This window comes from Physeter macrocephalus, chromosome 11, assembly GCF_002837175.3.
Source record: "Physeter macrocephalus isolate SW-GA chromosome 11, ASM283717v5, whole genome shotgun sequence".
In the NCBI taxonomy this organism is placed as follows: Eukaryota; Metazoa; Chordata; class Mammalia; order Artiodactyla; family Physeteridae; genus Physeter; species Physeter macrocephalus.
In genome coordinates this window covers 34,710,735-34,724,301 of record NC_041224.1, presented here as the reverse complement: position 1 = coordinate 34,724,301, position 13,567 = coordinate 34,710,735, and the positions used below count along the sequence as shown (strand labels likewise).

The following is a 13,567-nucleotide window of genomic DNA, read 5'->3' as shown; positions in this document are numbered from 1 at the left end:
CCAAGCCCACTGCCTGCGTTGCCGGTCCCCCAGCCTGCTCTCCTCCTGGGGCAGCTCCCTGGAAGTTCCCTGACATTGAATAGGTTCCCTTTCGTGACTCTCTGTTTGACTTGATTCTCCCACTAACTCTCCATAGGTGGGTGTTATGGTCTGAATGTGTGTGTCCCCGGATTCTGTATGTTGACACCTAACCCCCAAGGTGATGGTGTCGGGAGGTGGGTCTTCTAGGAGGTGATGAGGTCGTGAGGGTGGAGCCCCCATGATGGGATCAGTGTCCTTATAAAGAGACCCCACACAGCTCCCTGCCCCTCCCTCCAGGTGAGGACACAGCGAGAAGACGCCTTCTGTGAACAAGGAAACGGGTTCTCACCTGACACCTAATCTACCAGCACCTTGATCTTGGACTCCCAGCCCCCAGAACCGTGAGGAACCCATGTCTGCTGTTTATAAGCCACCCAGCCTGTGCTGTTCAGGAGGACAGCCCGTGCTGAGACAGCAATGAAAATGTTACCGGTACCCTATTACAGGGGCCTCTGTCCAACCATTCCCCAGAGGGGAAAGCGATGGGCTTGGAGGAACATTGGTAAAAGCGGAAGGCATTTTTTTGGACCCGCATACAATCTGAGTATTAGAGAAATAGGTTAAATTCATGCAGGGTTTTAAAGAGAGCGATTTCCCTGCACGTCCTTAATCTTAGGTGGAGGCGCTCACCGCGAGCCAGGATGCAGCCGGCATTCAGAAAGTGCTCATCGCTCCTTCCCCTGGTAATTAGAACACAAGTGGACCTTCCGTGGGGGGTCAGGGCCCAAACACGCCTTCAATAACGGTGTTGTCTGTTTCTGCTGTAGGTTCCCTCCAAGCACGAGCCATGGGTGCCTCAGCATCTTAAGCAGGGGCTGACCCCTCATCACACACAGATACTCCATTTCCCCGCCCTCGTCAGATTTGCCTCTTGCTGCTTCTGGAGGGGTTCACGTGCCTCTGCATGCGTCTGCGTGTGTGTGCGGGGGTGTGTGTGGTGTGTATACGAGCATGTGTAACGCACACACGTAGCGTCAGTAACAGACTTTCCTAATGGCACCTGGGGAGACCCTGACCCCATGAGACCTGCACAGAGGAGGCTGCGGTATCCTCCCCCCGGGACCACGGTGTCACCTCTTGGGTGGATGCGACTGCGTCTGTGGTCACCTGCTCTCCTAAAATACCCCAGAGGGCAGGTCCCGCCCAGGACTTTCACACCCTTTGTGGGAGAGGCCAGGTGCCCGGGGAGACGTCTTTATCCTCCCCCATGTGCAGACGGAGGCGGACGCAGCCCTGGGGTCAGCTCCACCTCCACGTGGCCCGCCTCTGTGCTGTTTCAGCCTGTTCTGTGTCCTGGCCACAGGCTGCCTGACCTGCTGCAGCGACGGGGCCCCAGCAATTAGAGAGCCTCTGTCACGTCTCCAGCTACGCTGTCCCCGGAGATGTGGGCCCTTGGACCGAGGTTTTAGAGGATGCCATTCCGATGCTGCAGATGCGCTCGCCTGCCTCTCGGGGCGGCGCCACCCAGGCCAGCAGGCGGTGTCTGAGCGGACAGCGGGACCCGCCAACCAGGGAGGAGAGTCTCGGGCTGTTCGAACACAAAGGCAGAAAGCTGGGCGCTTACGGTCCGTGGTGAGCTCGTAGGGCGAGTGGAGCCGCGCGTCTCCGCAGGGGGATGTGCTCACATAGAGGTGGAACAGGACATCCTCCCTCAGCCGGTAGCCGCCCTCCTGCAGCCGCACGAAGATGGAGCGCTCGCTGTCCTCGCGCCGCTTGCTGGGGACAGAGAGGGGCCCCGTCAGCTACGGGAGGCCGGCCGGGGCGCCCGATCCGTTTCCTGCATGAAACCTTCTGGACCAGCCGCGGAGCAGCTGGGTGAGAGCAACCGGCCCGCAGAGGCTGCATCCTCGGCCTCCCCGCCGCCCACGGTCAAGCCCATCCTTCACAAGCCCAGCGTCCTCGGTACACATGACCCCGAATGTGAGTGTCTGTAACACGGCCGCTCTGTGGGTCACGAAGCTCCCTGTGTGCCCGCAGGACGCTGCGCTCTGCACGGCCGCCGTGGGCAGACGGTTCTCTGTTAGACGGAGAACAGGGATAGAGAGGCAGGGCTCGGCCGCAGCGCGGTGAGGAATGCGGCGCAGGGACCCCTCTTCTTCCGCCTCGGCCGCGCCCCGGGGCTGTCCTCCCCACACGACCCCCCCCGTGCCCCCCTTCTCAGTGGTGGTGAGGAGCACCCCCTGCACACAGCGGGCCGAGCTGGGGCCCCTCCCCGAGCCCTCCTCACCAGTCACGGCGGCTCCTTCCCGCCGGTCTTGCTGTTTTTACACGCTCTGCCCCATTGGTGATGGGTTCTGAGAGTCCGCAGCCAGCAGAACAGACATGTTCTCCCCGGGAACCCTGGAGGCGCCCCACCAGCCTTTCTGCTTCCCTGACTGCACTCCTTCTGCTGTCAGGCCCCCCAGGCCCTCCCCAGAACCTCGGAGCAAACGCCTGGCCCTGGTTTTCTGCAGCCCTTGCTGGTCTCCGTCCCCTAACCCCGGCCCCCCGAGGGCACGGGCCTGGGTGCGCCCGGCCTGCAGCTGGGTGCCAGCACAGAGCCGGCCCTAAACGTCAGCCTGCGGCCACGGTGACACATCCAGAGTTAGGGGTGTTTGGAAACATTTCTGACCTGGCAGTTGGATATTCAGGAGAGAAACCCTTCCCACGTTTGGAGAGATTTCCAACTCCCTCCCCCACATTCAACCCTGGCCGCACCATCCGCCAGCCTGGAACCAAGGAGAAACTGCAAATCAGGGGCTCGGACAGAAATTAACTGAGTGCATGAAGGCATCGCTTTCCTGAGTCTACTCAGCACCTCTGGACTCGCCTTCCCTTTGTGTGGCCCCTGCTCAGGCCACGGGCAGGCGGGAGTCGCCGCCCGAAGCCCCCAGGCCCCTGTTGCTAGTGGGTTTGAGGAACGCTGCTCCGGAGGGTGTGGAAGGACAGCGGTTCTGGCAGGGACACACGCTGTGCCTACAGCCACCCGCGACTCTGCTGCTGCTCAGGGGGTTGTAGAGGGAGATGCCCCCCAGGGGACAGCCTGCTGCTTCCCGATGGCCGCCCAACAGCACTAGGCATCCCACATCTGGGCCCGTTGCTCAGGGTCTTCATTACAGACCCCCCCTTTAAGACGCAAACATGCAGGGAGGAGGAGGAGGCCAGAAACGGGGAGAGAGAGCCCATCACTGGCCGCCTCCGTCGTGGTACCTGGGGAGCAGGTGCAGGAAGTGTTCTCGCTGCGGGGCGGGGTGCAGGGAGAGCCCGCCCCGCACAGGAGGACAGGGCTGGGAGCTGCTGGCTGGGCTCGTCCGGGCAGTTGAGCCTGGGGGCCCCAGGACGAGGCTTGGGGAGGGAAACAGACTCGGCCTGGAGCCTGGGAGGGGCTGGTGTGCTTTCGGGGCGCGGCCGTTGGCACATTCAGGGTCGGCCGGGATAGAGGGACACCAGGCGCGGGGGCTGCGTGGCCGCCCGGGATCCCCGCTCACCTCAGGTGCAGCTCCAGCTGTGCATACAGGAAGTGGACCAGCGCCCTCCTGGCCACGATCTCCGCATGGCAGTCGTTGACCACCAGCCCCTGGTCATTGATGTACTCGCCGCTGATGCACTTGGTCCCCGAGGACAGGACGACGACCTGGGCTTGCCTGACGTCCAGGCCTGGTGGACAGAGGAGGCGTCAGAGCCCTGCGGCCGCTGCCCTCCCCGTGGGGCAGTGGGGCTGCTCCCCACCTCACCCGGCACCGCCCCCCCGCCCCCCTGCATCCAAGCCTCAAGTTCACCTGTAAATAGCCAGCCAGTGGGGCAAAAGGTACTGGGCGGGGAGCGTGTGCACACCTGGCTCAGTTGTGAGGCCGGAGTCACGCCCAGAACTCCGTTCACTCCCCAATCCCAGCCCAGTGGGGCCCCGAGTGTGTGAACCCCGATTCCTGGCCTCATGGACCTGAGGGCCGTGTCTCCGCACGTGTGTGTGACCCAGACAGGGCGGGACACAGGCCTGTGGTTGAGGAAGACTCGTCCCTTAACTGGAAGACTCTCTGACGGGAGGGCCTTGTGATCAGGACGGGAGGATGTCTGTGAGGACAGACCGCAGGCCAGTCCCTGCCCGCCCGCCTATGCCTCTGAGGCAAGCTCAGGGCCGTCGGCCACCTTCCCTGCGTGGAGCCAGCGCCCCTCAGAGCCCCAGATTCCTGCACGAAGGGACACTTGCTTCTCTGCTCCGCTCACCTCGGCAGCTTTGCCCTGGAGCTGGGGCATGTCTCTGCGTCTGGACTCAAGGCCCAGCCGTGGAACACCAGGCAGTCTGGGCCCTGAGGCTCCTGTGAAAGTGCAGCCTGGGCTGAGGGCCACTCTCGACGCCCCCAAGAGGCCAGCAGGGGCAGCAGGACGCCCGGGCCAGCGCGTCCCTCTCTGGAAACGCCTCTCACAGGAGGTCGGGCTTCCTGGTGGGGCGGCCCCTCCCTGAGCCCCGCGCAGAGCAGGAGCCACCTGGGACCCCAGCCTCGCTTCTGGGGCCTCATTTCAGGAGCTCCTGAAACAGGCTCACATCTGAGAACAGCGGCAGCAGCGGGGAGAGGGTGCTGAGCGTTCTGATTTGATGGCCCAGGCTCTCCGTTTTCCCTAAAGAGCAGCAGGGCGGATGGGAGGTAGGTAGCGGCAATACAGCCTCCCTTCCATCCATCAATTTCCGTCCTGAGGTCCTTATGACCCCATGGGGGGCATAGGAGGGGCCATGCCCCCACGTCCCCCTCTGGTCCCTTCGAGGGCTGCGCACAGCCGCTTCCTAGCAAAGCTCACGGGTTCGTGGTGAGAACGAAGCAACTGGCCTTCTGTTCGGTGTGGCTGTCGTATCTCTGCACGTGTGTGAAAGTGATGTATGTAAAAGTGATTTACTACAGCAATGTTTGCAAGTGAAATAATATGAGTGACCCAATACTGACCCACCAGTAGGGGACTGCTCATAGCGGAGTACGTTCATCTGTATACTGGGCCCCTGTAGAGAAGTTCTCTGGAGGAATAGAAAGATTTCTAAGGGATATAGTTACGTGAAAAAAGCAAGGCGTGGAGCAGTGCATGTACACCCCACGTTGTGCTGTGAAGGGCAGGGCTGTGGGTCAGGGCTGGGATCCACCCGCCCGCCACCAGCTGCTGCTAAGTCACCCGCTTACTGTCTCGAGGACACGGAAGACACGCGATCCCCGGGCCGGAGACATAGGGCACTGTGACTCGCTCTTGCCGGCAGCAAGAGCCTTGTGTCTGGGCTTCCCTGGTGGCGCAGTGGTTGGGAGTCCGCCTGCCGGTGCAGGGGGCGCGGGTTCGTGCCCCGGTCCGGGAGGATCCCGCGGGCCGCGGAGCGGCTGGGCCCGTGAGCCATGGCTGCTGAGCCTGCGCGTCCGGAGCCTGTGCTCCGCAGCGGGAGAGGCCACAACAGTGAGAGGCCCAAGTACCGCAAAAAAAAAAAAAAGAGCCTTGTGCCTGCTTAGGTGCCCTTGCCCGTCTCAGGCGGTGTGTGCAGGGGGCTTGCGGGTGCTGCCCGTGCTTGGGGGTCCCTGAACTTGGGGACGGCACCTCTCTGTCATCAGTGGTTAGCAAGTCCCAAAGGAAAACTGTACGTCACCCTTGAGACTGCTCCCTGCAAACACAGCCGAAGAAACGTTCCAGGGAGAGTGACCACCCCTCTCTGGCTGGCCTCCTGCATTGCCCCCCTCAGCCCGAGGACTGGTGTGCTCACGCCCCAAAGGACTCACCCCACCCTCTCTCCCCCACCAGGGAAACTTCCTCCCAGGACGTGCGAAGGTGACTAGGCCGCCTTGCTCTCCAGCTGGCCCACACCTGATGCATGGAACTCCCACCCCATGCATGCACCCTCACCTCCAACTCCGGGAAATCTCTGGGAATGCACTCTTATTTGTTTAGCCGGGTCTAAGCAATTCTTAGCCTCTTCCAACTCTGAATAGTTTTTCACAATACTACATGACTATGGAGGAAATGATTACCAAATTTCTAAGAATAAAACTGAAGGTAAAATATACCAACCAGTATCAAAGAAACAAATACCCAAACTACAGAAACTGGAGACAGAAAGGAACGGCATTCACCCTGCGTGCAGACCGCCCGACGGTGTGCTGTGTGATTGGTCCTGACGCCCTGTTTTCTGGGCCGTGTCGAGTAAGTGTAATGACCCAAGCAGTAGCGTTTCCACCACCCACTGGGGGAAGCCAGGCTTTTCCACGGTGTGGCCTTGGCGTCAGGGGACCCTCCTCCACAGTCCTCTCGATGCTCCTGTGCCGTTTCCTTCTCACCCAGGCTCCCAGCCCCCCTGTGGTTTGCACCCTGAGTATTTGCAGAGAATTTCCTGCAGTTTCACATCTAGTCGTTATTTGGTCCAAGTCTGTGTTTACTTCTCAGTCTTTTCCTGCGATTCAATATTCTACTCTTCTCAGCTTTCTATTCTCCAAATTTCCTCGAGTCAGTTTGAAAGCAAGTGGATTTAAACATGCCGGCTCAGACGTGTCTGGTCTGTGACGGATGTGCTAGGACTGAGACTGACAGGAAAGATTTTCACTTTTGATGGGCGGTGGGGGACTTTCTCCCCCCGGGATCTTGATTTATGGCGTCTCCACAAATCGGAAGACGACAGTGTCCCAGGGCTTGCAGTCTCTAACCATTGCAAACGCACCAATTTTAGGGGGACAGTTAGTTATGCGTAGGGATTTGTGCATTGCCCTGTGGATGAGGAGCTCAGAGGGAACCCCATGCAGGCCCTAGGGAGTCGGCTCTCCCCACGTGCCCTGCTGCCAACCTCCTGATGCGGTCTAGTCTTTTCTGGACTGAGGGACGTGAGCTACTTCGGGGTCCAATGGCTGCTGACAATCTGGTTGGTTAGTGAAAACTTTCGCTCACGGCGACGACGCAGGTATGAGCCCCTGTGAGATGGACACCCCCTCGCCTCCCCTCTCCCGACCCTTTCATCCGCGGGAGCCGCCTTCCTGCTCAACTTCCGCCCCGAGGTCCCTGACCTGGGACTGACCCCGCTCCACCTGCCTCAGCTCCGGGGACCGTCCTCTTTCCCAGGCTCCTGCTAGCGGGGTGTCCAGAGCCCTAAACCCTGGGGATCGCCAAGCCCAGCAGAGCAGGACACAGGACGGTTGAGAGGTGCCCTGAGCGGACCCGCAGGGAGGGGCCATGGTGCTGGCGGCCAAGCCATCAGCAAGAAGCCAGGACCCTGCTTTCCCCCGTTAAACCACGAGGCCTGGGTTTCCTTACAGGGACAGCCCCCCACTTGGGAGGACACCAAGTGCTCCTCCGGGATTTACATCCCAGCAAGGCCACCTGAGCAGGTGGATGAGTCTTGAAAATGCAAATATAGGGTAACTGGTTGAGAAAGGAGTATAAACCAGGACCCTAAGTGCACGTATCTGAAAATCAAAAGCACTTCAAAGGTACAGCTTTCCCCAGCTTCACATTTGCTCATTAATTAGTTCTGACCCTTCAGAATATTGTCGTACCTGCAGCCATGTGGGGTGGGGGGGCGATCCGAGCTGATTAAATTCTCGGCTAACGGACAGGACTGTGCCCAGCAACTTTGCTGATGCTTCTTCCTTCCTCCTGTCCTTCCTCCCTCCCTCCCTTCCTCCTTTCCTCCCTCCCTCTCTCCTCTTTCACAAGCAGGCGTGACCAGCATGTACAACCTGACGCTCATGATTAGGGAGAATGTGGACTATTTTGTTGAACAAGACGACATGGTTTAAACACCCCAAAACAATCCCTGGCACAAAGACAAATAGTACATATTAATGTCTTCTTTTTATTCTTTCACTAACAAACTTAGTGTTATGTTTCCACTGGGAAAAAAAAAGATTGTAGTTTAAGAGATTGGGAAAAAGATGGGGTTAGTTTTACGGCCTCGAGATAAAATAGTGTTGGGTTGTTTTCCCCCCGTGAAATCTTTTGGGCAGGTTATGTCTTGATGATCATACAAATGCAGAGCATTTGAGCAGCTTTGATGGGGGGAATATGATCTGAAAAGAATGCAGCGCAAACTCTGTCTTCCTCCTTTCTTTATTTCCTCACACGCACCTCCTTCAAGAGAAGGAGGAACTAAGGCATTCCGTGGGGGAGTGGCCCAGGGTCAAGGAGGGCTCTGACCCATCGGCACCTGGTGATTTCTTCCAGACTAGACTACCGTTCATCTCTACACGAGTCGGGAGTGGGCTGGCTGGGCCTATTGTTCTTTTCCCCTCTATTTTAAGGAGGGACATTTACCATAAACAAGTCAGCATGCGTGCTACGCGGGGTCAGTGGTAAATCTATCCTGCATTTTGTGGTTTAAACCTAACAGTTTAAACCCCAGATTTAAAATCAATTGTCCATCACACTCCTTAGGCATGTCAGCCCCCATGGATCTTAATGCTTCCGAGCCTGTGTCCTGTGTCTACACGGAGATGCTGCGTCAACTTCACGTTTCTCGGCATCCACTTAGCAATCATTATGATTAATTCCTTGGAATCCAGATGATAATTTACCATCTTTCATCACAGCCAGGGCTTCTGTTTAGGGTTTCTGTCCAGTTCATTGGTTCCTGCTTATCTCCCTGTGCCCTACCGGGCATAAATAAAAGAGCCCGCTTTTAATTTTATGATCAAAGTAATTGCCAGTCATTAGGGAGAAGATGGAAAGAAAGAGTTTTGGAATATGGGGAATAAAGTCCCTGAATCCTGCTTTTGCAAGGGCTCTGTGAAGATGGGCTTTCCCGAGTGCTCCTGGTGAACTGAAAGAAGTTTCACCTGTATTTAAACTGTCAGGATTTATCGAGTGCAAGAGGGAAAACAGTGTTTAAGTGCCAGTTCTTCTCAAGCCAGAGTCCGGCATGGACCCTGCAAATGAGATTCTCCACCTCCCGTGCTCACCTGAGCAAAACGCACGCAGCAAACACCTCCTACAACTCACGACTCAGAAAAGTTTGCTAATGTTCCACTGCTGGGTTAATCTTCACGATTAACTTTACGACTGTCCCCAATAAGACAGGCCTGACCACTCTGCCCAGAGCATCTGGCGTTCTGGATGGGGTTGTTCTGGGCTGTGTTCTCTCCTGCCCAACTTCAAGGGAGGTGCATTTCTTCAGGGCATTTATAAATCTCAGATGTTTGTGTATGTTTAAAGCTGCACATTAACTTAAATGGGAAAGAGTGTTCGTACAAACCATAGCTTCTGCATATGTTTTGCAGGCCAGGCTAGCAAAAGACAGGTTTAAATGTAAACTTCTAAAAATATACACTAGGAAACTTTTTTTCTGGCTGTTTAATAACCTTAGAAATAAACAATTACATGGACAGATCTTCAGTATCACACCCGGAGCAGCGTCCAGAGGCAACCTGGGCAGGAAGGACAGGAATCTGCAGCCGCATTTTACCGCCACCCCCCCGGAGATGTGAGGGTCACCCGGCCTCTTGGTCTTGGGGTCTGTACGTCTTAAAATCGGCAATAAAGATTCCCACCTTTCCCACTTCTCGGGGTTGGAGCATCATCTGATTAGTGTATGTGAAAATGTTATCAAAATTATAAATTTCATATCAAATAAGAATCATTATTAACAGCCCCTCAAGAATCGCTTCCTCGTGGAAATGCCTGGAGCAGTCAGAGTCATCGCTTGACAACAGGCTCAATAATGTTGTCCAGGTTTGGGTTCGGGAGGGTGGTTTGCTTCTCCTCCCCTTCCAGCCCCCATGGGAAGGAAAGGGTTCCAGAGGGAGCAGATCTGTGACTCTGGCGCAATGGAGGAGGGTGGCTTGATCTCCACAGTCTGCTGGAGAAGAAGCCCTGGGGGTGCAGAGGAGTGAAATGCAGAGGGTGGAAAGGGGTCCCGAGTTCCAGCACAGACCAGCTGCCGCAGGGGCTACTCGTGTCCCAGAGAAATCGTGATGCTCCAAGACAGGGCCAAGGGCAGGCGAGAGCCTGCGTCCCAGACAGGACTCATCAAGTTACATTTTAATTAAGTGGCTGCCCCACTGGGCCGACCTCCCAAGAACACAGAGTAAAAAGTAGATTAACAACAAGGAAGGAAGGTAAAAGCCTGGGGATTAACTCAGAATATTAAACATTTGACAAAAATGTGAATGAAGGAAGGAATTTAACAAATAAATGATATAAGGAAAAACTGCACAAATAAACAGCTTAAATATGTCAGGGAAGGACGTCCCTGGTGGCACAGTGGTTAAGACTCCGCGCTCCCAATGCAGGGGGCCTGGGTTCGATCTCTGGTCAGGGAACTAGAACCCACGTGACACAACTAAGAGTTCGCACGCCACAACTAAGGAGCCGGCGAGCCGCAACTAAGGAGCAGACCCGCCACAACTAAGGCCCGGCGCAACCAAAAAGAAAAAATGTCAGGGAAGGTGACTGGCTGACATCACACGGTCTTATGAAATTACGTAGCATTAAAGTAAAAAAAGACCCTTCCCTTCCGTGGGCAGTGGTGGGGCGACCACTGCAACTAAATGTGTCAGACAGGATGTTTCTAGTCAGAGATACTAGATAAGAGATCACAGAAAAAAAATCCTTGAAAATACTGAGGGCAAGTCCTCTTGAGCTCAGCGTCCCCCAGCAAACACTTCCAGGAGCAAGAGAACCAAGTCAAGACGCTTAGGGAGACGTGGACATTCAGTTTCTCTCCTGCGCATTTTAACGGTGTTTCTAGAGACGGAAAGAGGACGGCGTGGATGTTGGGGATGTCGGTCCAGGCGGGAGGTGCGGGGTCCCCTTGGCCGGCTGGGAAGAGGCTCCAGCAGCGGGGGAAGCCGGTCTGCGCCGCGGGTGAGAAGGCTTGGAGGTCACGTGACCTCCCAAAGCCGTTTGAGAAAGTCTAGCTGCTGAACCAGCCTTCAGTAGGACGTGGTTTGAGCTGGTGGTGGGGGCAGGGAGGACAGGTGTGGCCCCCATGGGGGGACGTGCTCTTTCTGCAGGGACGTTCCCGCCACTGAGAACCACGCGCTTCCAGGAAACCACCTGGCTCTGCCATGCGATTTACAGTGTCCTGAGCTGTGGGTGCTGCTCAGTGGTTTCACCTCGTGGACTCACGGCACAGGGGGAAATAGAGAAGACAGTTATGGTACAGAACAGGGTATAAATGTCCTTGGTGATGACAGTATAAAAATACGTTCATCGTGCAGAGAAGTCGGCTAGGAAAGACGAGGGTGACTGACGGCCGCCATCCCTAATTTACAGAACAGGAAGGGAAGATGCACCACCCAAAGTCGGCAGGGTGAGTATAGACTTAAAACAAAGGTTTAAGTGCATACTCTAGATACAATAACGAAAAACAGAAAAGTATCTAATTTTAATAGTGCGAATCGATATTTAGAATAGAAAATCTAGAAATATAGAACCAGTAGAGTATTCAGAGTCACAAGACCAAAAATTAAAAATGATTAAAATGTCTGCTTCTGAGTTTGCTCGGGGCCAAGGGTAGGGTGGAGATACGGCTTGTTATTCGTAAGTTCTCTTCTGTTTGAGTTTTTACCACTGGCTGCAGTATTTTCATAAAGTAAGAACCGTTCTGTTCGTAAGTATGTATTTTTGCTATCATGTTTCTCAGAACGGCTACAAAATGGTCTTAGCCTCATTCCTGAGAAGGACCTTACGTGAGCTACTTGATCTGCATGAATTGGCTTCCCACCTAAAAATGAAGGGGCAACGAGTCATGCTTTATTTCAAGATAAGTTTAACTTTATAACATTGTGATATATATTATAAAAACTAGAGTAAGACACATCACTCCCCTCTTAGAGTTTCTTAGGCATTTGCTTGAATAACTGAACAAGAATTAAGATTAAATTGCCCATCAACTTTAAGTAAGTGAATATCTGAAAATATTTCTATTAGTGATTTTGCACAATCCTCCCTAATCTCTTTTTAATCAACATGTTTATTAAATCTTCTCTTTATAACAGGAAAGTAAATTTCAGCAATTTATCCTTCCATGTTCATAAATTACTAATTACTGTAGGTTTACCCTGTAAAGTCTCACTTTCAGGTAACACATTTAGTTCCTTTAGATAAACTGCCTGCACGTAAAACAGTGTATTACTGGCCACTTTTAAGTATCATTTCCCCACCAGTCTTTGTAAAACATCACTGCTTTCCAAGGGAAGTCTGAGAGTAGCTTTCCAGATTTTCTGGAATTGAATTTCCCAGAAAAGTGGAAAGATGTTGGACAATCACAGCTATAGAGCCGGGAAGGATTGAAAAACCACTCACTAATCCTACTGACGTATGCGTTTGGGGTTGGAGTACACTGCACAACAAAGAAGAAATGTTGGTTGGTGCCTTTGCCCCCTCCCTCCCCCCATCCTTCCTTGTCTCCTTCCCACTGATCACTCAGCCCAAGCTAATTTATTTATTTATTTTGGGGTTATCTTTTTTCATTCCTTTGTTATGTGGTTACGGCAAGATTATTTTTACTCATTGATTCTACCTGAATCTACTTCACCTTAATAGTCTGGTGTGTTGAATGGAAATGATATATAAGATTTGGGGGGCACTTAAAAAGGTGCAATATGAAACACGTCTTAGCAGAGTCCCTGGCACATGGAGGGAGCTCACCCTGGTGTGCTGCACAGTTTCGTTTGTAGTGATGAATACAGCACAGGTTATCACCAGCTTTGGGCCTTCCAGCAGTAACTGACTTATTGCTTGTTCATAGTAGCACCTGGGGATCAGCTGAGGCCTTTATTTATTTATTTATTTTTTTTTTTTAGCCTAAGCTGATTTAAACCATGTTATCCTGGAATCTGTGCAGAGAAATGCATGTGACACTCCAAATCTTAAAATTTGCCAAAGTTTGTGGCTGTGATCCTCCAGCCCTGCACGTAACTTCTTTTCACATCGGATCTAAACTCTAAGAGTCAGGAAGGCAGCGCTGGATCTGTTTGTTCTCTGCTGTTTGCCCAGAAGCCAGGAGGGCCTGCGGCCGCGGCACATACCCAGTCATAATCTACGGAGGACACGGACCTGGCACGTCTCTGTAAGTGCTGTGTGTACGCGAGCACACTTAACCTTCCAACGACCCCCAGGTAGGTTTGACCATCACCCCTTTTAAAGGTGGGGAACCGAGTCCCAAAGAGGCCAGCTGGCCCAGTCACAGCGCTAGTCACAGGAGTTGCTGGGTTCAACCCTGGGTGCCACCCCACTGTGTCCTGGATACCGTGTCCCCAGGGGGGGCCGTGTCTGTCCTCCGCACCCATTACGCGTGCAGAGTGGAGCCCGCGTCCGGTTAGTGGCTGTCGTGGCTATGTGGATGGAGCGCCGCCTCCAGCAGTCGTGGTCTGGACTGAGGGGGCTCTGAGCCCTCAATTTGGGACATTTCTTATTCTACAAAGGGGCAGGTGTTACTGAATGCGAGTGGATCGGGCGGGATGCCTGCCACCAAATTCAATAGTATCATTGATGGAACAGAATTGCCTTTGACTTAGAACATTATAGAGTAATTTTTACATTTCAAAGTTTTTCATGT

The 13,567-nt window shown here is 54.2% G+C and overlaps 1 protein-coding gene across 1 annotated transcript in view; it reads right to left on the bottom strand.

Moving 5' to 3' along the window:
* ADARB2 (adenosine deaminase RNA specific B2 (inactive)) overlaps nucleotides 1-13,567 on the bottom strand; it is a 551,384-nt gene that overhangs the window by 19,462 nt on the left and 518,355 nt on the right. The window contains exons 9-10 of the mRNA XM_024129558.2: nucleotides 3,549-3,717; nucleotides 1,646-1,797 (exon numbers count right to left, since the gene is read on the bottom strand). Coding sequence (XP_023985326.1) covers nucleotides 1,646-1,797; nucleotides 3,549-3,717 — 321 coding nt within the window. The remainder of the gene's footprint in view (nucleotides 1-1,645; nucleotides 1,798-3,548; nucleotides 3,718-13,567) is intronic.